Source organism: Astyanax mexicanus, chromosome 14 (assembly GCF_023375975.1).
Source record: "Astyanax mexicanus isolate ESR-SI-001 chromosome 14, AstMex3_surface, whole genome shotgun sequence".
Classification (NCBI taxonomy): Eukaryota; Metazoa; Chordata; class Actinopteri; order Characiformes; family Acestrorhamphidae; genus Astyanax; species Astyanax mexicanus.
This window is the reverse complement of record NC_064421.1, coordinates 24,974,788-25,002,278: the sequence shown is the minus strand read 5'-3', so window position 1 is coordinate 25,002,278 and position 27,491 is coordinate 24,974,788. Positions and strand designations below refer to the sequence as shown.

Sequence of the window (27,491 nt, the reverse complement as noted above, 5' to 3'; positions counted from 1 at the left end):
TTTAATGACTGTGTGAACGTGCTAAATCAGATTTTTTATTTTATCAGATTTGAGTCACTTTCATATGTGGTCCTAAATCTGATACATATTGGATCCATAGACATGCGATATGAATGTGAATGGTCAAATTGGAATTCTTGGTGCAGCTGTGCAACTATTTCTGCAAAAACAGCAAAAGCAAGCAGTCTGCCCTTTTTTCACCTCCTCAACCTGTGCATCAACTTCAGACCAGCTGTTTACTCTCCAGTCCAGCAAAAGGTGCTCCATCTATGAGCTGCAAACACAGCCATTTCACCTTTATAAAGCTACGAGTCGTCTCTCAAATATGATGTTTTTTGTTGGTGGTGAAGAAGGCAATGATTATACACTTATCAATGTGCGCATGTGAGGCTTTTCAGGGACAGATATGTTCACACTGCACACAGATACAGATTACTTACTGTACATTTGTAAATGTAAACTGTCAGAATAGCCAAATGTGATCTGAGCAAAAATTCAGATTTGAGCAATGTGGCTTGTAATGTGAACGAATTAGCCTTTGTGAGCTCAGGATGTCCCCCAATTACCTAGAGAACACAGGTACATTGCTCCACATTCTTTTGGCAGTACTTTCTTAGAGGAACTAGACAAGCTGCATGTGTGCATGTGCACATCTGTGTCAGCAGCAGTGGATACAACTTCAGTCAGCTCAATGCGTTCATTAAATATCTGTCCATGCATATACACAGTACGGCAGTAATGAGTGCAAGACTTTTCTGTGATTCTGCTACAGGACCTGCGGCTTTGGCTCAGGCTCTCCCAGCCAGTCGCATTGCCTGGGTCCACATGATACACACTCTCTCTCCTCCAGCCGTCTCTCAGAAGAGAAAAGTGGAGGAGATGGAGGGAGGTGAATGGGCTCAGGCCATGCTCAATGGCCTATGGGGCTGTGGGATTTTCCTCTGAAGCTGGAGACCTGCGGGGTGGTCAAGGAGGACAATCGGCTCCGCGCAGCAGACAGAGTGCCGGGCTCGGGGCATGCTGCGGAGAGAGGGCTGGACTCAGACTGGCACTGAATGCGAATGCTGAGACACAAATGTGCCGCTTTGCATCATAATGAAGAGCGCGGTGCGCAAGAGCTCCCAAAATAAATCTCAAAGAAGTGAAATTTTTTTCCACAGTTGTAAATCATTTGGTGTAAATGTGAAATACGCCTTTTTAAAGGCAGTCATTTGCTCTGAAATAGTCACACGTTTGAAGTAGAATGGGAAGTTGGGCATAAAATGAATACTAATTCTACATAAGTCATACATTTTTATCATAACCGTTGCGTGTTGTGACTATTGAGCAGGAAACTTGCCAGAAAAAAGCAAGTGGCTGGTGATGTGTCTTATAAGCTGGAATCTTGCAGATCAAATCTGGTGTTTGTGATAATGTCAGATAAAATCTAAAGTGTCGACCATATTGCAATGATACACAAGATACCGAGACATAAGATATGGAGTAAAAGTCAAACGTTTGGTTTTTAGTTCGTTAAAAATGTTTTGCATTGTAGTTTAATACTTAAGTCATCCAAACTATTAAGAAAAACATATGGAATATTATTTAGTGTTAAACAAACCAGCATATGTTTCATATTCTAGATTCTTCAAAGTAGGCACCTCTTGCCTAGACAACAGCTATACACATCTTGGTTGGATTTTTTTTTTTCATTTAGTTTTGAGGTACAGCCACTTGGAATGGGTCTCAGTTAACAGCTGTGCTGAACGTCAAGAGTTAATTACTTGAATGTCTTGCCTCTTAATGTGTTTGAGTGCATCAGGTATATCAGAGTTGGTATACAATGAATAGCCCTAATTGAGTAATGTTCTAATCCATATTACTCAATAGTAAGTAAATGAATTACTTAAAGATATGACGGTCAGTTAATCTGAAACATTTTAAGAACTTTGAAAGTATCCTCAAGTGCAGTCGCAAAGACCATCAAAAACGGCATGATGAAACTGGCTCTCATCAGGACCACCCCGCCGGAAAGGAAGACCAAGAGTTACCTCTGTTGCACAGGAAGCGTTAATCAGAGTTACCAGCCTCAGACACTGCAAGTGAACAGCACCTCAGATAAGAGCACCTAAATGCTTCACAGAGTATTATGAGTATTTTGGTTTGTTTAACACTATTAAGTTACTACATGATTTCTTATGTGTTCTTTCATAGTCTGGATGACTTCATTATTCATTTACAATGTAGAAAAAAAAACATGGAATAAGAAGGACAAATAATGTGCTGTATTTACATATTGATTAAATATCTGATGCTCTATTGTGGCTGGTGGTGTAAATGGCATAATTACAGTGGCCGAGAAAGACCAACACACTAAAAATTAAAAATGAGCTTCAAAAAGAGCCATTCAAATGATGACTCATGCTCCATTTAACAAATGTGATGTGAAGTCCACAAACACAATACCAGTTCTGAAGCATGAAGCAAGTTCATAAATGTGATGTAAGTTCGCAAATGCAATGTAACTTCAGAAACATGAGGCAAGTTAAAAAAAACACACAAGTTTAAAAGCGAGATGCGAGTTCATAAATGCTTCAGATCTATTCACGCAATACAGTTTTCCCAGTGGACGCAGAAACGTAAGCTCAGCATAGTTCTACTATTACGACTCCAGAAGAAATTTTGTTAGTTGAACTATTTAATGTTTTAACATTTTTTCAGCAAAACAAAGATACATATTATAAAGAGGTTATATAGAAACAGTCTCTAGTCTAGTAGAGTCTTTGGCGTAGGCCCCGTCATCGGCCCAGGACTTGATACATCTGGGCTCTGCAAAGTCCTGTTGTACATTGGAGACAGGGCAGAGCCAGCCCCCCGGCAACCAAACGGGACCAACCTAAAGGCGGTGGGGAAGGAGGAGGGTAAGAACGACCATCAGCGTCTGAAAAGCAGCAAAGTTACTGAATGAGTGATCGTTATTTAAATGCAGAAGGGAACAGCTGATTGGATAGGTTATTAGGTGACGGAGCATTGGAGTCTTTAGTAGAACTTCATTTCTGCCACAAGACTCTAATTCTACATCACCTTACCTTCACCAATCACCAGATTCCACCTGTCTTTGATAGACCTCTAATCACACCTGTCCTCCTTCTTTTAGAAATGGCAGATTCACGTTTATTGTGAAAACGATACCTTATTATCATATCACCCACCTGTAGAGCAGCACAATCAACCCTATAGAGTGTCTGTCAATATCCAATGCCAGGAACCGAGCTATCATTCTGAGAGAGTTAGCTAATCCTTTATAATTTCATTCTATTCTCTGAACAACATTAGAGCGAGGAGCAGCTCAGAATTCCATTTGATCCGTTAACTCGGTTAAAGCTCTCTCGTCCCACAGAGCTGCGTTCATTCTGCGGAGAGTACTCTCGGTCAGAAGAGGATTAGATCATGATGGATCAGACTTTCATTGACAGTTTATTTTCCTAACCCAGAGGTCTCTGTGGAGGTAGATGTTAAATATCACTCTATATAAAACTGCAGCAACCCCTTTATGAATGCATGTGAAAACGAAGTAAAGCAAATCATCTAAATAAATACTTTTGCTTACTTTTGTTTATTGCATTGAAGATTGGGATGCATCTTGATTGCATTTTTGTTGTTGTTAAACTCTAGGCAAGCCATGTCTGATCTTTAGTTTGAAAAATGTTGTCATGCAAAAGTTTGGGCACCCTGGTCAGAATTACTGTTGTTGTGAACAGTTTAGCAAGTTGAAGATTTAAGAGTCTCCATAAGGCATGTTAAGACATTTTAACAAAATTGGTGTATAATTTTGGAAGTGAAAAATGGAAAATTCAGACCTGAGTTATATTGCAGATATTTTTATATTATTTTTTTTTATATTAAAAAAAGGTATAATAATGCTGTTTTCTGTCTGCAATGCACATAAAACTAGACTATACATAGACTTTTAATTTAGACATAGACATTTCATTAACTAAACCCTTAATTGAGTTTAATGTGCAATGTATTGAAAGTAATAGTCTATTCCAAAACAGTACAATAAACATGCTAAAAAAAAAAAAAAAAAGTTAAATCACATGGTAAAAATTAGCCCTTACATTGCCTCATTGGCTCTAGTGCTGCCATCCCATAATGTTTGAGTTGGTGTTTTTTTTTCCCAGTGAAGTGGGCGGGGCTAAGCTACTGTTTTAGTGTCTTGTAAATGTTTTCATTGATTGATTCATGGTCTATTCTGATAGACAACAGGTCTCAGTTGGTGTTACATCCAAAAATACAATTTTTTAAATAAAATATTATGATGTCCATTGTAATAGATGCAGGGTTTAAAAGGTTTAATCTGATTTTTGTGTCCAAATTTGAGCAGAAAAATCTATTATTTTTGTTTGATTTAAGTCTTACTTCACTGATTTTGAGACTTTGCTATTGCTTGCTTTAATACATAGTACTGAGAATAAAATCCTTACAGCATTGATAGATTTTTATTTGGTTAATAAAAGCACATACATTTCAATTCAGAAGTGCAGGCAAGACTCCAAAAAAATAATGGATAAAAATCCCTTGAACAAAAACATCAGAGGCACTCTTTATTTGGGTAATTTCCAGTCATTCAGTACAAATAATTCAGGATAAAATGCCATTAAAAAAAAACCACTTGAGTAAGGAATGGGCAAGATTAAAAAAAGTAGAAAATTGTGATTTGGAAGAATTGCTTGTATTTACAGGTCAGTTGATTCAGAATTAAATGAATAAATGTTGGTGTCTGCCTTTTGTACAGTACAGGGTGTAATCATAAGCATTCGCTCCATTGAATGCTAAGCACCTTATGGGTAAATGGGTGCTCTGGCTCCCCCCCATATATTATTCATTACGTTCATTAGATGTATAAACACTGTATGTAATTAACCAGGCAAAGATGAATGCTGCAACTTACATGAACTGTTCAGTCAACTTGAATAATTGGCAAATGCTGTGGTGCCTCTGCATTCTCTTTGACATTCATCTTATTTGCATGTCTGCACGGTTCATAGAGCTTTATTTGCACTGGGAAGTCACTCGTGTCGATGTGTGGTCTCTGGTCAAAAGCCACTTCAGACAAAGTGACCTGAGTGAACCTTTTCACAGGTAGTGCAATGCAGTTAAAGTACCTCTAAGAGGAAAGCCTGAATGTGAGATTAATCACTGGAAGTACTAGACCCATTTTTAATAGCTTGAGTAACACATTTTAATAGGTCTGAATCATAAAACTGCATGAATAAACATTAATTTAATTACTTTTCTCTTAAGCTTTAAGTCTTTCTTCTTTTCTGCTAGAGTTACAGCTCTGGAAATAAAGAAGAAGATGGGTGATCACAAGCCATTAAACTAAGCTACACTGTTAAGTTATCCAAAATCAGTGTGTAAAACTGGTGGAGGAGAACATGCCAAGATGCATGAAAACTGTGATTAAAAACCAGGGTTATTCCACCAAATATTGATTTCTGAGCTCTTAAAACCATTATTTGAGGTTTGAAAGCTCTGCATCTTTTTTGTCATTTCATCCATTTCTAATTTTCTGCAAATAAATGCTTTAAATGACAATATTTTAATTTGGAATTTGGGAGAAATGTTGTCTGTAGTTTATAGAATAAAACAACAGTGTTCATTTCATTCAAACATATACCTGTAAATAGCAAAATCAGCAAAACTGATTCAGAAACTGTAGTGGTCTCTTAATTTTTCTCAGAGCTGAATGCTAAGTCCAGCCTATTTGAGTAATCTGCATCAGAAACACATTCACGCTCCGTCGCTCCGACACAGCCTATCCGCTTGATTAAGTTCTCTGGAAAATGTTCAGGTCAGACAGCTATGGCGCTTACAACTCGTCCTCATCATCCAATTTGTACATTTCAGATATCCTAATGAGAATTACGGTAGGGTCGCATTACACGTTCAGTCAGAAACGATTCCCTGTCTAGCCACCTTATTCAGAGCTTTAGAACAAAGCAGCTCTTACTGGAGGGAGAAAGGACTGAAAAGTCTTCAAAAGTCATCATCCCGGCAGGAATCCGAGAGCAGGCTGCTCAGTATTTAGCACTTATTAGGCTCAGTTCGCCACGCCAGCACAACAGCCTCAATTAAGACAAACTGAACAAACTTAATTGTATATTATGCAGAGGACATATTCATCATGCTCCAGTGCTCATTAAAGCCTGCAGAATTAATATTGTCCCGTGATTTATGAAGCTCCTGGTATAGGCTGCTTTATTGAGTAAACTAACTCGCAATGATGGTGGGGATTTATGGGTCTGTGTAGTGGGACCGCTGGGACATGTTTCAGCTCTAGTTGGACAAAGGCAGCCTCACCTTCAATGTACTTTCTAGTGCTATGAAGTGAATCTCTTAGACAACACAGACTAACTGCAGGAAACTTCAATATGAACATGGCTAGCATTTCATCCTATACACTGAGGCAGCGTCTAGACAATTCCAAATCAATATAAGGGTTTGCTTTGCTGGAAATGTGAAATTTGACATCTGAGGGCTGCAAATAAAACTGCAAGTTCCTTGTGTAGTTTGCTTGGCTTTTGCATTGTTTTGCCTTCAAAATAATGGGAAAGCTTGCAGATCTGAGGATTCATAGACATAAGAATTTATTCCATAAATGAGATGCTAGTGTTGCTAGTGATACTAGTGAATGTAAAACAGTATTTTAGAGAGTGATCATGTCTGTGTTGCCTTCTGGCTCTTTTCGTTTAGGTCTGACACCACAGAGTTGCTAGCCACACTTGTTTGTAATAATGTTTGTGTATATTCTATACTCTGTAAATCCAACAGAACTAATTCCATCTCTTTACTCTTTTTTTCCAAGTTAACCACTTGTAACAATAGTAACTAGCTCTAGAACATTGTCTACTATCCCTTTCTGGCATCTACTCTTCACACCTTCAGATCTCTCTCTCTCTCTGTCATCTTAATATACCAACACTTTGATATCATTACTGTCCAATGAGAAACAAGTATCTCCTCAAACTTTACAGGAGAAAGAAAAAACACATTCCACATTCAATGGAAGTCAATGTAAAAAATGTATTTGTTTCATGAGAATTTTTATTGGTCCATTCATCAAGAAATTTTGTAAAGGACAGTTTGTGTGGAGATACTTGTTTTTCATTGGACAGTGACAACATGCAGTATGATGTAAGTGATTCAGCATTACTATTACTATTATTACACTACTTTTAAGCATGTTAATGATAGTATCAGTACTAGGGCAAGAGCATGTATTGGCAGGGGTCATGATTTAATGTATTGCAAGACATTGCAATACTGTAACTTCTGTTAGCATGATGTGCATACAATCAACAGTTCTGAAGATGGTTCTACCTAGTTGTAGGGAGTTTCAACACAGCACAAAATGACCCACTACCTGACACCCAACTTTACTTCTCACACTTAGCAAATGTATCAAAAACTGATACTGTATTATTGAAAAACGGATATTGGAAATTTTCCAGTACTTCAATATATCAATATTGTATTGCACTCTTTTTCAGTACACCTTTGCATGACAATGGAATAATGTAAGATTAAAGGAAAAATTAAGTGTGAAATACAGCACTTTTTGCCGATGCTCCTAAAAGGTTCAAAGTAGCCCCACACTTAATTGGTAGAATTCTGAGGGCTCTGAGAACTCTAACGTTTACATTTGAGGTGAGCTCGTACTTTTACATTTGTTGTCATTTAGGGGCTACGAGTGGTCCGAGATCACTGGTTCAAATCCTGTTTATGTAGCTTGCCATCAGCTGCCCTCTCAGGAGCCCTGAGAGAGCACAATTGACTTTGCTCTGGAGTCGATCAGCACAAGGCATCTGTGAGCTGATGTATCGAAAATGAGTCGCTGCACTTTCCAATGCTACATCAGCAGCAGTTCGAAAGGGGGTGGTGACTGACTTCACATGTATTAGTGGAGCCATGTGCTAGTCTTCACCCTACTGGTTTTGGGGATTACTAGTAATAGAGAGGGTCCTATCGAATGGGTTGTGTAATTGACCTTAAAAATTGATGAGCAAATGGGATAAAAAATATATATATATATTGATCATTTATAGAGTTGTGAGCCACTATTGTATTTTGATTGCTCACCTGGGAAAAATTATTTACAACAGCTGATTGTAAACAACAATACAAATGTACACATAAATGTTACTCCACCTGACTTGAAGTCCTACTAAACAGTCCTAAAATGTGGCTAAAATAAGCAACAAAACTGCACCATTGCATACAATCCAATATGAAGCGGGACATATTCCCTATTTCTTTACCCAAAGTCATTTTCTTAAGTAAACAAAGCAACTTATCTTTATTATATTTGCTGCCAGACAAACTAATAGCGGCAAATCACTCAACTGGTAATGTGCATTCGGCTGAGTCTTAAATTATATATTTTAATTTGGAGTTCTTTGCTTCTGTGACCCTGCCCCTGCAATATATAGAGCCACCATTCTTTTCTCTTTTGACAAACCTCATTGCTTTATGCATGGAGTTCCTTCAGACCCTGTAGGTGTTCCAGCGATTGCAGGTTGTGTGGTGATTTCAATCTTTTGAGTATGCCATTACACCCCGCAGTAGTTTGGCAAACAAATTACTCTGGGGAAGATTTATAGCCAACAGCTCTACAGGGAAAGGAGGGGCGGCTTAAGTGACTATGATGTACAGTATTGTGACTGGAAGGAGCCTGACTCCGACTGCTTAGCTTGCTCGCTGACCTGCATGGCACTCTCCAGAGAGAACTGTTCACTCAGCCCAGATGGCGAGCTTCATTTGCATTCAGCGTTGCCTTTGGAGTCTGTGGAAGTAGGCAGTTAACATTACGACACCTAACACACGTCTGGGCAGACCCACCTTTAACCGCAGACTAAACCTGACTCAGAACAGTGCATAACTGACAAATGTACTGAATGACATAACCATATGAATATATGTTTTTTTTGCAGCTAAAGGGCGCAAGTATTTGTTTTAAAGAACATTATATTTAATGTGCATTGCATCCATATGCAGACGTAGGGTGGTCACTTCTGAAAGACACAGTTAGTTAGATTTCTGTCAAAGGAAACCTTTAACGTCTGTGGGCTAATATCGTATTGTAACCGAGTCGCTGCGGTTTCCTCTGAGCGTGCTGTGTTTTTACTCGGCAGTGCTACATCAGTAATAGTTTGAAAAGAGGTGGTGTCTGACTTCACATGTATCGGAGGAGGCATATGCTAGTTTTCACCCTCCTGGTGTTGGGGCATCACTAGGGGAGTCTTAATGAGTGGGTTGGGTAATTGGCCTTGTAAATTAGGGAGAAAATAGGTAAAAAAAAATAGAAATAAAATTATTTTTTAAAAAAGAAGCCTTTATAAGGGCTCCAAGTGGACAGCAGACTAAGGTTGCCATAAGATCGGGAGATCGCTGGTTCGAATCCCGTTCATGTAGCTTGCCATCAGCTGCCAGAGCCCTGAGAGAGCACAATTGGCTTTGCTCTCTCTGGGTGGGTAGATGGCACTCTCTTCTCACATCACTCCAAAGGTTGATGTCGCTCAGCACAAGGCATCTGTGGGCTGATGTATCAAAACTGAGTTGCTGTGCTTTCCTCCGAGTATGCTGTTATGCTACTTGGAAATGCTGTATCAGCAGCAGTTCCAAAAGAGGTGGTGGCTGACTTCACATGTATCAGAGGAGGCATGTGCTAGTCTTCACCCTCCTGGTGTTAGCACATTACTAGTGATGAGGTGAGGTCCTGAAGTAAATTGATTGTAAATTGTGGAAAAATGGGATGAAATTTAGAAAACAGTTTAAACCTCTTTTTTTATTTTTTGTTGTCTGGTAACAGGGTTCTTCAGTATTTGCTTAAAGCTAAATACTCAAATATTAAAACATGGTGGTGGTAGTAGAGTAGTACCATGATATTTTAAAATGAAATCATATTCCAAAACATATATTTAAAAAATATATATGTAAATATTATTATATCTTATTTACAATATTTACCATAGTACGTATTTGGTTTGTTTGCGGTATATGAAATCATTTATAACGGTCAGGAGGAATTTTGGAGCATTTCTCGTCACAAAACTGTTTCAGTTCAGCAATATTCTTGAGATATCTGGTGTAAATCGCTCTCTTGAGGTCATGAGGCCACAGCATCTCAATGGGGATGAGGTCGGGGCTCCAAGAGGCATGATTCACATCAAGCAATGCTTCTTAAGAATAGAAGACTCAAAACTAGTGTGTGTGTGTGTTTTTTTTATAGGACAGGGTAGCTTTAACCAACACATCCAATTTTATCACATTAACTGGACTCCAGGTTGGCTAACTCCTGGCTCCAATTAGCTCTTAGAAAAGTCATTAGCCTCGGGGTTCACATGCTTTTTCCACCCTGCACTGTGAATGTTATCATGTGTTCAATAAAAAAGCAAACATATAATGTAATTTGTGGTATTAGTTTAAGCAGACTGTGTTTGTCTATTGTTGTGACCTAGATGAAGTCCAGAACACATTCAATGTCCAATTTATGCAGAGATCCAAAAAATCCCAAAGGGTTCACATACTTTTTCTTGCAACTGTAGATTGTAATGATAAAATCCCCAGTGTACAACCTATTAATGTGGGAAATAGCAAAAAGTGAATTTGCGAACTTTTGTCACACGGGTACACTAAGGATACATCTATTAACATTGTATAACCAGAGTTTCAAAAACATTTTATAGTGAATTGTTTTATGGGTTTTTGGCTTTCTATCCCATGGCTTTAGCAGAGGTATAGTAGGTTTGCTCGTTCGAAATGAGCATCTGGCATGCAAGCCAATGAAGCTTCAAAATGCTAGAACAAATAGTAGTAAATTTGTATCACTCGCCTCAACATCTGCTGATCTGCTTGCTATTCCAGGGCAAATTTGTTCAGTCGTGGTGTTGTTCCACATCCAAATGCCGAACAAATTTCAATAACAGACTTTGACAAAATATTATAGCACTGCATTGCATGAAGAAAGTGAAATGAAATTCAAATTAGGAAAATAGAAGACAAGATAATGAAAGGCAAACTGATTTGGATTAAAAGGGCTGACAACTCTGCAGAAAATATGTTTCTGAGTAATGGAACATACGGGTTCAGGCAGATTACTCAGGTTGTGAAGAAAACTGCTTTCCACTTCTTGCATCATATTTTATATAACAATTTAAAGCCATCAAAAAATAGAAAATATATGCACTATACAGAGGAATGCATATACCGTAGTTTTTTTTTCTTCAGATCAGAATGTAATTAAGAAATGGCAGTATATAGGAATGTAAAAGTCAAGTTGAGGTCTTAAAGACAAAGCAAACCTTCCAGGAGAGCTGCTTGTAGGATTGGTAGAAAGACAAATCACATCCCCAGTTTGACTGCAAATGACCATAAGAAAGACTTCACAGACTTTACTGGTGGTGAACTGTTCTACTGTGCAGCAGCACATCCACAAATATGACCTTCATTGTAGAGTCATCCATCAGAAGAATACCTTTCCTGCAGTCTTCCCACAGAACCTGATGCGGGTTATGTGAACTGATTAAGTTAAAATGAAAAGGGGTGTAGAATTTCATAAAACAATTTAATAAAATCTACAACTGTTAAGAGTGAAGGTGGATCAATTAGGTGTTCTGTTTTTGTTGCAGCCAGTTAGTTATACAGTTTACTGGTAGAGGAAATGTGGATTCAATTAAATACCAGAACCTACTACCAAATGTCACACCATCTATAAGAAGTTGAAAAAAAGTATATAAGATACTTTTCCATATTCAAATAAACACAGAGAACAATTTACCTCAGAAGACAGGCTTATGATTTGGCAATGGTCAACACTAATATTCTCAGAATTAAACACCATTAAAAATCTCTGCATGGAGTTGTTTTTTTTACCCTCAAAACTAGAACCTTTTTGTGTGATATTTGCCAAAAGCATGCAGTGTACAATGAAGTGACCCTGCAGGGTGCCAAAATCTTTCTTTTTTATTTTTTAAACTGTAAAAAAATTAAATAAAAAAGTAATCTTATCTTTAAAATATTTCAGTTTTTAGTCTTCTACAAAAAAGGGACAATTCAATCTTGTTGTTGTGGGTCTTCTATTGATATGAACCCCTCTCTTTGTGTTGAAGTGGCCTTATTGTTATAGAACTCTTAATTTAAAATGTAACAATACGGAGACTCTAAAACTCTCAACTATATATATTTATATATTCAGCTCTGGAAAATTAGGAGAGCACTTCAGTTTCTGAATCAGTTTCTCTGATTTTGCTATTTATAGGTAGATGTTTGACAAAAAAGAACATTGTAGTTTTATTCTATAAACTGCGGACAAACATTTCTTCCAAATTCCAAATGAAAATATTGTAATTTAGAGCATTTATTTGCAGAAAATGAGAAATGGCTGAAATAACAAAAATGCAGATGCAAAGCTTTCAGACCTTAAATAATGCAAAGAAAACAAGTTCATATTCATAAAATTCAGAAATCAAAATATTTGGTGGAATAACCCTGGTTTTTGATCACAATTTTCATGCATCTTGGCATGTTCTCCCCCACCAGCCTTACACACTGCTTTTGGATAACTTTATGCCACTACTGGTGCAGAAATTCAAGCAGTTCGGCTTGGTTGCATTCTCATCGTTTTTATATGGTCTCTTATTTTTTCCAGAGCTGTATATATCTATATGGGGATGGGGAGGGGAGGGACACTATGACCCAGCAGGTTGGCTGCTGTTTCTCTCTCTCTCTTTCTCTCATTCTCTCTCTCTCTCTCTCTCTCTCTCTCTCTCTCTCTCTCTCGCTCTCTCTTTTTCCTCTCTGAGAATATGATAATGAAAGTCGCCAGTTTTCCTCGCGGGTCCGCTATATAAAAGGGCAGGAGGAGCAGCCGCGCTGCCAGCGGAAAACTTGCGGCTTGGAGTAAAAACGGTGTTTCCGAATGCGGATCAGATCAGGAACAGTTTTGAGTGTGAACGCTGGAACACTCTGCTTTCACAACTTTTCGTGTTTGTTTTTTTCCTTTTTTTTTTTTTTGGTTTTTGGTTGGTTGTTCTGCAATTCTTCTACCTTTTCTTTTTATTGCGCACTGGTAAAGCTTTTCTCACCTTTCACCCTTCTTCTTTATTAAAGCAGGATGAACAAAAAAACAATGTTCCTGCTTCTGAAAAGAACGGGAGATCAGCCCGACGTTCTGGAGAAGACTCACCTGGGATGCTTTTGACTCTTTTTTTTTCGGAGCTAGGACGGACCATGAAGCGGAGAAAACTCTTTGTTGTTCCAGAAGGGAAGCTCCGCACGCTGATATGAGAAGTGGGGAACGCGCGGTGACCCCTCGTCGTCGCGCGTCATGGAGCGCATCGGCCACTTCAAACCGACCCAAGCGAGCGGCGGTGGTGTCCAGCCCGCGATGAACGCCACGAGCTCCGGCATAAACGTGACGAGCTCGCCCGGCGGTAAGGACAAGGAAGCGGAGCTGAGCCTCCCGTTCCAGGTGACCCTCGCCTCCGCGCTCGGGCTCCTTACGCTCGCCACGGCGCTGTCCAACGCGTTCGTCATCGCCACGATCTCCCGGTCGAGGAAGCTCCACACGCCGGCCAACTTTCTGATCGGCTCGCTGGCCGTCACCGACTTGCTGGTGTCCGTGCTGGTGATGCCCATCAGCGCGCTCTACACGGTCACCCACAGCTGGTCACTTGGCCAGGTCGCGTGCGACGTGTGGCTGTCCTCGGACATCACCTGTTGCACGGCGTCGATCTTACACCTGTGCGTCATCGCCCTGGACCGCTACTGGGCCATCACGGACGCGGTGGGCTACGCCAAGCGGCGCACGATCAGGCGCGCGGCGGGCATGGTGGCCACCGCATGGGTCATCGCCGTGTCCATCTCGGTGCCGCCGTTCTTTTGGCGGCAGGTGAAGGCGGGCGAGGTGACCAGCTGCGCCGTCAACTCGGACCACATCTTCTACACCATCTACTCCACCTTCGGCGCCTTCTACTTGCCCACGCTGCTGCTCGTCGCGCTCTACGGCAGGATCTACGTGGAGGCGCGGAGGCGCATCCTCAAGCAGTCGCCCAAGAAGGTGGCACCGGGCAAGAGGCTGACGGCGGCGCGCCTGGCCCCCAGCTCTCCGGGCTCCGCGTCCTCCACCGCCCCTCTGCAGTGCGCCGCGTACCCCGACGGCCACGTCCACATGACCGTCACCGACTCTCTGCTCGAGAAAAAGCGCATCTCCGCCGCGCGCGAGAGGAAAGCCACCAAGACTCTGGGCATCATTCTAGGAGCCTACATCATATGCTGGTTGCCCTTCTTTATCTACACGCTCCTGGTACCCCTGTGCCCGTCCTGTCTGCACCCGGAGCTTTTTGACTTTTTCACATGGCTCGGCTACCTCAACTCCCTCATTAACCCCATCATTTACACCATGTCCAACGACGATTTCAAAAAGGCTTTTCAGAAGCTCGTGAGCTTTAGATGTTGCGCATCCTGAAAGATACAGCAGCAGCAAAAAAATAAAAATAATAATAATAGGAGATGAGCGTGAGGGGCCACACTTCTACAGAAGGATTAAAATAATATATTTAAAAAAAGAGTCTAAATTGAGAAAGAAATAAAGAAAAAAGAAAAGTAACCAACTGCAACTTCCATGGTGTCCAGTGTCCTCCCCCGCCTATAACGGTAGCCTTCAAAAAAACGTGGTTGCAATATTGTGTCAGTGTTGCATTGTGTTTAAAATTTGCCTTCAATAAAATGTCAAAGTAAACGTGGCTGTTATGTTCCTGCCAAGCAAAATGGAATGAAAAACACTAAGAAAAAACATGAAATAAATAAATGAGTCACTGAGTTAGTGGTGCAGATGATCTGCAAATGAGCACAATGACACGACCTGTTCAGAATTTTATTTAAAACAGCTCTGGAAAAAAGTTTCTGAATCAGTTTCTCTGATTTTGCTATTTTTTTTAATAAAATGAACATTGTTTTTTATTCTATAAACTACAGACAACATTTATTCCAAATTCCTAATACAAATATGGTAATTTAGAGCATTTATTTGCAGAAAATAGGAAATAGCAGAGATTTCAGACCTCAAATAATGCAAAGAAAGCAAATTCATATTCATAACGTTTTAAGAGTTCAGAAATCAATATTTGGTGAAGTAACACTGGTTTTAAATCACAGTTTTCATGCATCTTGGCATGTTCTCCTCCACCAGTCATACACACTGCTTTTGGATAACTTTATGCCACTCTTTGTGCAGTAATTCAAGCAGTTCAACTTGATTTGATGGCTTGTGATCATCCATCTTCCTTTTGATTATATTCCAGAGGTTTTTAATTTGGTAAAATCAATGAAACATTTAATTCTTAGGTGGTCTCTTGTTTTTTTCCAGAGCTGTAAATGTGTAAAACATGTGGTCCATTCTAGAATTGTAGGAGCATTTCATGAATAAAAATGTTCTCTCACTCTCAACACTATTATACTTGAAATCTTTTAACTATTAAATTAACAGAGCTGATTGAAATAGAGTTAACATGTCTCCATAAGTTTGTGTCTTGTGTCTTGATGTGTTAATCTTAAACTAAATTCCACACATTATCCTTTATTCACAAATTGAATGGAATAATCTCTCAGTTTTACAATAAACTATCAATTATTTGAACAATGATATCATATACTGTTGGTGGATCTTCAACATTTTATAAACATTAATGCGAGAAGAAATGTGACATGTGTCTTACTACCTTCCACATGTTTCCTAACAGAGGAAATGACATCATTGAATGAAGGTGGAAGGTTTATTTGGTCACGCTTTATAAAAAAGTGTCTTTAATAACTGTGTAGTTTTACATTTACAATCCATGTAATAACAGAAGTAAGTTCTGGTGAAGTACTATTATACAATATAAATATACATTTTTTTATAACTGTGATAGAATAAAAATAAAACAAATATGCCTAAACATTTCTTGTCAATTTCAAGTTGAATGTATAAATCAGGAGGTTGTGGGAGTCAACAATTTGTGCTCTGGGAGTGTTTCAATTATTGTTTTTGCATGAATTGTGCCTAAAATATACATGAAGTATTATTGATTTTGGAAAATTAAAGCAAAAAAAAAAAAAAACGTTTATATGAAAGACATGAAATGTACCTGCAATTCTAAAATGACCCATCTATATGAGTGTATATACAGTACAAAAACAGCCCAGAAAATCCACAGCAAGGTCAAAGCCACTGTTTGCCAACTGCTGTTTACTCAGCAGCTTTCATGAGGAGTTATCTGGAGGTCAGCCTTACTGTACAAACAGGCCAGCTTTATCTTCTCGCCATTAGGGAGAAATACTAGAAATGAATGACATAAGTAAACTGTCTTACAGATTCTCTGGTGTCATTACATTTTCCCATCAATAAATGCTGTTTGTCCTGCATGTCTAGTTTCAGTAGAGAGACTACGTGCTTAAGTAGCTTCATGAAACGCTGACTTCAGAAGGAGGTTATATTGTCTGGAGCTGTTCTCAGCTGCTCTTGTTGATAAATCTCTGAACCACTGATTTAATCAACAGTAACCACACTGAAAACCTGAGGATTTCTCATTTTTTGGTTTCATTAAAACCTGGAAATTCAGTGTGAGACAGACTTAGCAAAAAAGAACATACAGTATATTATGCTTCAGCTATACTTATTTAGCGTGTGGTGTGGTCGTGATGATTCTTTTGTACAAAAATGCTCACTTTTTTCTCTTATCTCTTCATTATGGATTCACAAAGAAGCTCTTAAAATTTATGACAGTGATGTATTAATATGGAAAAGAAAGCAAAATGAGATTTTCTGTAGTGATGTCATAGGTGTATATACAGCTCTGGAAAAAAATAGGAGACCACTTCACAGTTTCTGAATCACTTTCTCTGATTTTTCAATTTATATGTTTGTGTAATATGAACATTGTTGTGTTATTGTATAAACTACAGACAAATTGTATCTTAAATTCCAAATAAAAATATTGTCATTTAGAGCATTTATTTGCAGAAAATGAGAAATGACTGAAATAACAAAGAGATGCAGGGCTTTCAGACCTCAAATAATTCAAATCAAATATTTGGTGGAATAACCCTTGTTTTAATCACAGTTTTTGTATGCATCTTGGCATGTTCTCCTCCACCAGTCTTACACACTGCTTTTGGATAACTTTATGCCGCTCCTGATGCAAAATTCAAGCAGTTCAGCTTGGTTTCATGGCTTGTGATCATCCATCTTCCTCTTGATTATATTCTAGAGGTTTTAAATTTGGTAAAATTAAATAAACTCAACATTTTTAAGTCGTCTCTTTTTTTTTAGAGCTGTATACTGTATGTAAGGGAGGTTGAACACTGGCCCACATGATCATGGCAAAGCAACGTGGATTATTGGAGTGATTATTGGAGTGTGGATTGATAGTGGTTGCCAGGTCCTTTATCTTCAGTGTCACATGTGTACCAGGAATACATCACAGAATACATTAATTACCACCCACCGTGGACAGCACAGTGAATGTTAATGACCGTGACTGGTGGTGTCTGGCTAGAATAGTCCATGTGAACAACAGACAAGCAACTCTGGCTGACATCACATTCACATTCAATACAGAGGAAATTCAAGCACTTATTTTCCTTTACTTCCATATACATACAGCTCTGAAAAAAATGAAACCACTTAAAAATGATGAGTTTCTTTGATTTTATTAAATTGAAAATCTCTGGAATATAATCAATAGGAGATGGATGATCACAAGCCATCAAACCAAGCTGAACTGCTTAAATTTATACACCAGGAGTGGCATAAAGTTATCCAAAAGCAGTGTGTAAGACTGGTGGAGGAGAACATGCCAAGATGCATGAAAACTGTGTTTAAAACCAGGGTTATTCCACCAAATATGGATTTCTGAACTCAAAACATTATGAATATGAACTTGTTTTCTTTGCATTATTTGAGGTCTGAAAGCTCTGCATCTTTTTTTGTATTTCAGCCATTTCTTATTTTCTGCAAATAATTGCTTTAAATGATAGTATTTTTATGTGGAATTTGAGAGAAATGTTGTCCGTAGTTTATAGAATAAGACAACAATGTTCATTTTACTCAAACATATACCTATAAATAGCAAAATCAGAGAAACTGATTCAGAAACTGAAGTGGTCTCTTAAGCTGTATATAAGGTCATAAGTCTGACACCACTAGTGAAAATATTAAATGCCTATTGATTTTTGTTTATTTATTTGTATGTATTATTTTTTATTATTATTTATTTATATCATAATAAAACTGCAGTCAGTGCATGGATTTGGTAGCTCATCTCATTTTATTTAATGAATCACTGATCAGATAAACTAGATGATAATTGTTACCATAAATACCAGGCTTTCGTAAGAAAACATTTATTAGCGAATGGAACACATCACACATCAGATTAATAAATTAATTAATTTTAATACATTTAAAATAAATATGCATTTATTCTAATATTAATGTTTTATACAAATAAATTAAGTTCTCAATTTAAGCATTTTAGCACAAAGATGATCCAAGCACACTCTACTTCTACTACCTAAGACAATCTTAACCCTGAGACCCAAATTATTTTCCAATTATGTAAAAATATAAGAATGCTCTTTTAAAATTCAAGTTTCTAAAATATTGAATTGCTTTTTTAATTGTCCATCAGATTGTATTTTTTTTATATTTAATACTCATCATTTTATTTCACAAACCATGCCTAAAAGGTTGTAAATTAAATAAGTAAAAATATATATAAGCCTTTGCTCTATTGAATGTCGTGCCCTAATGTCTGAGTTGCTGTTTTTTTTTTGTTTTTTTTTATAGCGCAGTGGTTGTTTCTAAGCTACAGTTCCATAAATTGTTTATATATGGGTTCATGGTCTGTTCTGTTGGCAGCAGATCTCAATTAGTGTTATGTGCAACAAAACCAAAAAAAAAAGAAAGAAAAGGCATGGTGTCCATTGTAACTGAACCATAGTCTGAAAGGAATAATTCTTAGATGCTTTTAAAAAAAGGGGGTTCATAATAAAAAATATATATCTATTCACAATGACAGGGTAAGCCAACCTAGACCTTTCCCACCTCGAACACAAAAGAGTTAGGCTTCATTTACGATATTAAACCATCATAATACCATATGCTTGGTGATTAACCTACTACTGCTATGTTTATTTAGTACTCATTTGGGTATGATGTGGAAATGTGGGTTGAGTCCAGAGAGCTCTGGCAAATATCAGCCTCCTCATTAAACAATTCCTCAGAATTTCCATTGCGTTCTAGATATGGGAGAGCTTGGAGTCTTAGCCAATCAGTAACTGCTCCTCCAGGAAGCTAGAAGATATGAGAATATGTTGCTCAATATTTAGAGTCATTTTGAGTTTTTTAGTTGGCAGTCAGTGCTGCCATTATGTTTTTTTTATGGTGTTTTGTTGTGTTTGTTTGCTTGTTTTTACATTTTTTACAGTGCAGTTGACACACTTCTAATATACTTTGAAACACAGTGGAAAATTATTTACAGTAAATAATTTTTGGGGGTATGTGGCCTATATAGATACTTGGGGTCTTCAGTGATGATCCTGTACTGTCATTTCAGTGCTCCTCATGCAGTCGTCTTCAGCTTCTCCAGTTTGTTTTGATGGTCAGTGAACCTGATATTACAGAAGTGGTGTTTTTTGGCCTTCATTCTGCAGCCATATGGAATTATATCATCAATATACTGTTGGTGGATCCTCATTATTTTATAAACATTAATGCAAGAAGAAATTTGACATATCTTTTACTGCCTTTTACATGTTTCCTACCAGAGGAAATGACATCACTGGTTGAGGGTTGAATGTTGTTTTAGTCACACTATAAATATTCATTTTTATTTACTGAAATGACATACTCTACAGATATTTTACAGATATTTAATCAATAAAGATAAAAAAGATAAGTGAGTAATTCTGCCAGGAGCCATACATGCAATTTTGTGTATGGACAGGCTGGTATAACTTCATATTATAAGCAACTCTTTGCTTGTTTTACCATATTGTCATTATTTTTTAAATCTTTAGTAGGAATTTACACTTTCTTGCCCCAGAACAACAGCTTTTCACCAAACTGTAAACTAATTTTATGTGTCAACCATTGGTTTGCACTGATCTGATGCTGGGTATTCTACGTGTTGTGGTATTTTTTTGTGTGTATTCTTTGTGTAGGGTTTTTACTTCACATTTAATAGTGATAATATTCACTACTGTTAAACACTATTCAGTGTGATATAATGTTTTGACTTTGCCTCTGAATGATATATTCTCATTTGTCTGCCAAAAATTGACTGGATTTACTGACTGCTAATAATGTGACAACACACAGCTGAACAGTTACAGAACTGCCCCATTACTTGTGGTCGTGTGAAAAAAAAAACTACTACTACATTTTGTCACTGTCTTAAGAAAAACATGGATTACTAAATTGACGACTTTACAGGAGAAGAAAACCTTCTTATTTTCCAATAGAAGCCAATCTAAAAATAATTATTCAAAGTTTTAGGCATTTTTTGTTCCATTCATCTTAAAAAAATGGGACACTGTAAAGGACAACACAAAAATGGAGATACTATACATGTTTTCTTCGGACAGCAATAGTACAAACATGAAATAAAAGAGCTCTGGAAAACATAAGAGATTTTACCTAATTAAAAACCTCTGGAATATATAATCAAGAGGAAGATGGATGATCACAAGCCATCAAACCAAGCTGAACTGCTTGACTTTTTGCACCAGGAGTGGCATAAAATTATTCAAAAGCAGTGTGTAAGACTGGTGGAGGAGAACATGCCAAGACGCATGAAAACTGTGATTAAAAAAACAGGGTTATTCCAAATAATATTGATTTCTGAATTCTTAAAACTTGATGAATATGAACTCTGAGGTCTGAAAGCTCTGAATCTGTTTTGTTATTGCAGACATTTTTCAGTTTCTGCAAATAAATGCTCTAAATGACAATATTTTAATTTGGAATTTGGAAGAAATGTTGTTTGGAGTTTATAGAATAAAACCACAATGTTAATTTTACTCAAACATGTACTTATAAATAGCAAAATCAGAGAAACTGATTCAGAAACTGAAGTAGTCTCTTATTTTTTTTTCAGAGCTGTACATTTTTGTTTGTTTGTGTATGCAGGAATGGCCAATGAACAAAACCCACCAGTTTTATATGTAGAGGTCAGGTGTACGCACCACAGATCACTGATTATAATTTACACCAGACTAAAGAACCTCATCTAGACCTAAACAGAAATAGGAACAGATCAATAAAACAAGATTCTTGCCTTGAGCAGTCACTGCACATGTTGACCTAGTACTCGCCAATACAGACTTGATGTCCTTGGTGTTCCCATAGTGTAGTGGTCCTTGTCTTTGTCTAATGAATGTTGTACATGACTGTCAAATCCATCAAGTCCTCCAGTCTAGCCAATGAGGAAACATGCTGACCCTGGAATGTCAGCATGTTTACTGCTTTAATTACTGTTTGTAATTACTGGACAGTGCACACTCTTCATTCTGCTTTAGATCATTTGTTGTTAGTATGTTTGTTCATGTTTTTGCTTAATTTAACCCTTCTATTAAATTAAAGGCATTATATTAAATTAAATATAACATGTTATGTTATGTTGCGAAATTGACCCATTTTAAGTTGTAAAAAATACAGGATAATAATACAGATAATATTTTTTATTTTATTTTGAAGCATGAAACCATGATGTTAATATATGTGCATACAGTATGACACACATATTTTTTTTCAGTGAATTTAACTGGGTTAACCATTAGTGACAATAAAGCATTCAGAAGATGGAATATTTGTACCAAATTGAATTAGACAAATTAGACAATCTTTAACGAGGGTATAAAACAAACATATTGATCATATTTATTTAAATTTAGATAAAGGTTGGATAAATGTTTATGGGATGGAAAAAATAAGGGTCAGTAAGGGTCATAACTAACAGTACATATGTTAAGTGGTTAACTAATGTTTCAACTAATTATTATTTACACTAGTTCACTAGGTATTATTAAACATTATACAATTTAAATGGTTATGAATGTTGAAGATATTGCTTAAGTGAGACATTAGTTGAAGAATGTTGTGATGATTGATACTGTATTAAATGATGTTAATTAATAAATAGTTAAAAATTAGTTGAGTAGTGAAATTAAATATGGTGTGTACAAAACATATATTTTTTTATTTTTAACATTACATTCTCATTGTATCTAAAATGTCCAGAGAGGTTTTATGCAGAGGTTTTTCAATTACTGGCACTAAGAAAAATAAACAAAAATAGGTTATTAAATATGAAAAGCTCATACTTTTGCATAAGACATGTCGTGGCATCAAAAAAGTATTAAACCTGTGGGGCTTTGAGATTTAAAAAAAAAAAAAACTTTTCGGGAATATTGAAACCCCTTTTGCTTTAAGTGTATGCTTAGTACATATTTCTCATCTGTTACTGTTTAATTATTCAACTTTGAAGCAATAAACAAACCAAAGGGCTTAAATGGATATTAGTGTGTATGATTTTAACAAATTGACTCTTTTCATTCACTTTATTTTAAATTGAATCGATAATCCCACATGAGGATCAGCAATTTTATCTAGCAAGTTGCACAACACAGTACCAGTCAAAGGTTTGCACACGTTTTTTTCCCCCACATTGTCAATTAATACTGAAGTCATCCAGACTATGAAAGAACACATATGGAATCATGAAGTAACTTAAAAGTAATAAACAAACTAAAATACTCTGTAAAGCATTTAGGTGCTCTTATCTGGGGTTCTGCTAACTTGTTGTTTCTGAGGCTGGTAACTCTGATTAGTTTATCCGGTGAAACAGAGGTCACTGCTGGTCTTCCTTTCCTGAGGTGGTCCTGATGAGAGACAGTTTTATCCTGACGTTTTTGATGGTCTTTGTGACTGCACTTGAGGATACTTTCAAAATTCTTGTTATTTTTCAGATTGACTGACCTTCATGTCTTAAAGTATTTTCTCTTCACTTAGTTGAGTAGTTCTTGCCATAATATGGATACTCAAATATTGTTATTCACTGTATACCAACTCTTCCTCTTTACAACACGACTGATGCTCTCTAACACATTAAGAGGCAAGTGTGTCAAGATGTGTCAAGCTGTCATCCAAGCAAGAGGTACCTACTCCTAATTAGTTACAGTGTAAAACATATTCTGGTTTATTGGAAAATGTAAAATAATAAAAAGCACCTGACCAGACTTCTGACTGGTACTGTATTCATTTAAGAATTTGATCCTTTGGTGGTTGTGAATGGCGCCAATAATGTGATTGGCTGATCTTTTGTCATTTTATGCCTTTCAAAATGCCTTTGCATGACCAAGGTCTCCTCTTTCCAAATATACAAATTTACTTGTTTATTTATTTATGAATTAAATATATAGGCACAAAATATAAACCCAAAAGTAATCCAGGAAATTAAGTGAAGTTAAGTGGAAATTGCATTGCCTGGACTGGAGCAACAGCTTATACCTTATTGCAATTTTTTTTAATTATTTATTATGTTTTTAAATGTATTGAATTTATGATAACGTAAAAAAAAACTATTCTATGCAAAGTATTTATTATTGTGCAAAGTCATTAAATGTATTCAAATCTTTGAATTTGTCTCTCCCAGTTTTGCAGGCAGGTGTGATTTGACGGCTCCAGGTATGTCTCTTATAACACTTTATTAAACTTCATGGTTTCATCCTCTTTGTCCTTTGCATAATGCAGGTTTATAACTGAAATGGGCAGTTAAGCAATTAGTCCCAATGAGATTGCCAAATGCGTTCAACCTTGAAGCAATTAATCCAAAAACCGTATGACCATATGTGATTTTTATTTCATTACTAACACATGGAAATTAAGTGGAAAAGCTCATTAAAATGCTTACGAACTTTGGACCAAAGCCTCATTGCTGCACTGGATGCTGGGAATGTGCGTTTTTTTAAAGCAGTGCCAGTAAAATTTAGCATTGTACAGTTGTTACAGTGGTCTGTATCTACTCCACGGAACCCCAGCTGCACTTCCTCAATTCATATTGTCTTTCTATCACCTTCAGATTATCCAGATTATGAGCAACAGACTGCGCCTCATCTCTGAGTTTCTCATGCATTTGATGATCTTGTTTACTTCATACTGCATCCCGTATTGGCACACAATACATCTGCCTATTCCTCAACAGCTTGATCTGAGAGGGAATACTACTACAAGCTACAGGCTTTGCAATATTCCTCCGGTCTATTCCGGGCGTGTGCGGGGGATGCACCTGCCCTTCTTCTCATTTTAATTTTGAAAGAAAAGAATCTGCAGGAAAACGAAACAAAATCTGTATGGGTGTTTCAACCATATCCAGCAGAAATGGCTTATATTTATATATATTTTATATATAAGAAACTACATTGGTATCCAGTTCATATTATACTCTTATTATTTTCTTATTTCTTACTTTATTCTTTAGGTTTTTTTATTTTATCTTGCTGCCAGGTTTGACCCTGCAGGTTTTGAGATATTGCTTGATGTGTTCACAGATCGCTGTTTGTGAGATCTGGGTGTGTACACAGCTTTTTCATCAGATATACATATGGTTTCTTTACAGCAATACATTTTTAACATAATTTTTATAATGAGAAAAATAACAGTTGCGCACTCTTCTTATGTCACGTTGATAAAAGTTTATTAGCAGTTTCTGAAGTCAGTTCAGAATATGATTTGTTGTGAAGAGCAGGGGAGTTGTATATTTTTAGTTTGGGAAATAGACAACCCACTAAAAGAAGAGTGTACAACGCTGAATACAACCTAGTCAAACATCATCCGTTCATTGCTATCTTGGCATTGAAAAGTGAACAAGCTCAATCCCAGCACGCTGGTTGTGCTGTAATCGCGAGTCCTTCTGTTTTTGAAACTTTAACACTACATGGCTAATCGGCGACACGGGGCCACAAATTACACAATTTATTTTTGGTGTGGGAAATCGCAGACCCAACTCCCAGCTCTCTAGAAACATGTTTCATCATGAGAACACACCCAAACTACCAACCAACCAAACAATCAGCTCACAGTAGCAGAAATGCTAGTGCTTTACAGTGTAAAACCTGTTTTCTGTAGATAAACAAAAATATACAGGCATGCTTTCTTAGTTTTTTAGTAAAATACATTATTCTACATTCTAAAATGAAAGAAATATTCAGAAAAAGTAGTTCATAATGATTTTTTTTTTTAAGTTTTTAGCTTTTAGACCCATTAACACCCTTCATAGGGGACTCTCTCGCAGGCTCCAATCCTTTACTGATATAACAGGGGGACAGAAAGTGGTCAGACTCTTCATAAATGGCTCTGGCAATGCAGAAGATGCGTCTTGGATGCGTGGTTATCTCTGTCTGTGATCCCATTGGCTGTAGGTAGCCGCTGCTCCTGACTCCCAGTCGCTGACTGAGTCAGATATTCAACATGTTGAATATTTGCTGGGCATCTGCGACTGGTCAGAGACCAGTCAGCAATGGCTTGGCGAGCGTCTTTCAGCAGTCCACACTACACAACTATTTTCTTGCCCTTTTCACTGTTTGTTTACCGTTGCCAAACCTAATTTTGTGTTCAAACTACACTCTTTGCCTAGCCCTTTACATGTTGGATATTCCCAATGTATTGACCCTTTTGCCTGCTCGCTTGCCTGGTATGTTGTTTATTTTTGCTTCCTTCTTTGTGTTAGCAATGCCCAGCCCTTGTAACTCATGTAAGATTACCCACTTGGTTAATTAAGTTTATTTTAAGTACTTACATGCGTCTACCTCACGTCTGGCCCGCATGAGAAGCACATCAAATCTAAATTGTGGGGCTGTATTATTTATACAAACACAAGTATTGGATGAATTAAGAGATTTGGATCACATTGGCAGAAATATAAACCACATTATCTGGACACCCCTATTGTATTCAGTAATAAATTTGGCCAATCATGGTTGTGTATGACCTTGATAAAGTGAACGGCTGTTTTTTTTGTCACTGTATGCCCTTGAAAATGTCTCTACATGACCTAGTTCTACTCTTTCCATTTCTATGAATCCTGCTGCTTTTTTTGCTTCATAGCTTTATACACAACAAACTTATACTGAAGTTTGACCAAGAGCTACAGGCCATAAACACTCAAGGCCAAGTGGACCAATATACCAGTAAATGTGACACAGAAAAGATGTGAAGCCGAGCCCTCCTCCTCCACCTCCCCAGTGGTTTCCCTCCCACATTCAATCTTTTCAGGCTTGGTTCACTCAGGCACAGCGGGCTCCAGTGCTCCTTTGTTTTCCCCTTATGTCTTGTGTGCATGTTCAGCATCCTGTCTACTGCTTTGTGAACACAAAGGTGTCTACTGCTGTGCTGTACCGCCGAGAATAACCAGCTGTGTAAGATTCACAGCACATGCTCACGTTGTGTACATGAGCGAAAGCCGACCAGCCAAGTGCTCTCTCCACATGAATTGAATAACTGTGTTAGTTAATTCTTCTCAAAGACATTACTGCTTGACTTCTACATGGATTTTGCGTCAGAGGCAATGACTTTGCCCATTTTGTGGACAGCATTTTTATGTGTTTTAAATCAGCACATATGCAAAAGTGGAATAAAAAAAAAAAATACAAGTATGCAACAATTAACACAATATTATATGAGAAAATGTTTCTAATTAATGCATTCATCTACATTACCCAGCTTGGTTACTTCCTGTTGAGGAGTATAGCTAATAAAGTAGGACTCTCTGGAGCAGATAAACATGAACATATTGGCACCATGACCAGGGCTGGACTGGTAATCTGGCGTACCGTGCAAATGCCCGGTGGGCTGACAGTCCTCGGGAGCCGATGCTTTTCTTAGAGACCGGCCCACAATTTAGAGGGGGTGGCCCATTGGCCCATATTCAATATAGACAGTGGACTGAACCAATCAGGATATAGGTTATAATTTAATTTAATTTTATCAATCTTAAGCTGATATTTCTTGAAAGAACTCAAACACTAAAATCCAGTAATTAGTAAAAAAATATTTGTAGTTAAAGTAATGCTGTTGTTTTTGTTTTTAATAAAGCGCCACAATCATGCTCATTGGTTGTTTGTTCCACCTAGATCAAAAGATCCTCTCATGATGAGAATAGGAGAGAACCCTGGTTCCAAGCATTTAATAAAAGAGCTCGAGGCCTGTTACAACATTATATCCCAAAAAAACAAAACATGATTCTAATGACGTTTTTTTTTCATATTTAATGAATTTTTATTATGAAGTTAATAATGGTGAGCCTATACAGAATGCCCTGTTTGTTGCCTGATACAAATACATGTTATAGCTGTTTAAAGGAGGAAGCACCTTTAACCTGAAAAATTTAAATTGAGCTGTTATATCAGAG

The 27,491-nt window shown here is 37.3% G+C and overlaps 1 protein-coding gene across 1 annotated transcript; it reads left to right on the top strand.

The window, feature by feature from the left end:
* Positions 1-12,789: 12,789 nt before the first annotated feature.
* Positions 12,790-14,864, top strand: htr1b (5-hydroxytryptamine (serotonin) receptor 1B). The gene has a single exon (XM_007252195.4). It carries the CDS (start codon positions 13,370-13,372, stop codon positions 14,507-14,509), a length of 1,140 nt encoding a protein of 379 aa, XP_007252257.2. The 5' UTR covers positions 12,790-13,369; the 3' UTR covers positions 14,510-14,864.
* The last annotated feature ends 12,627 nt before the right edge of the window (positions 14,865-27,491 follow it).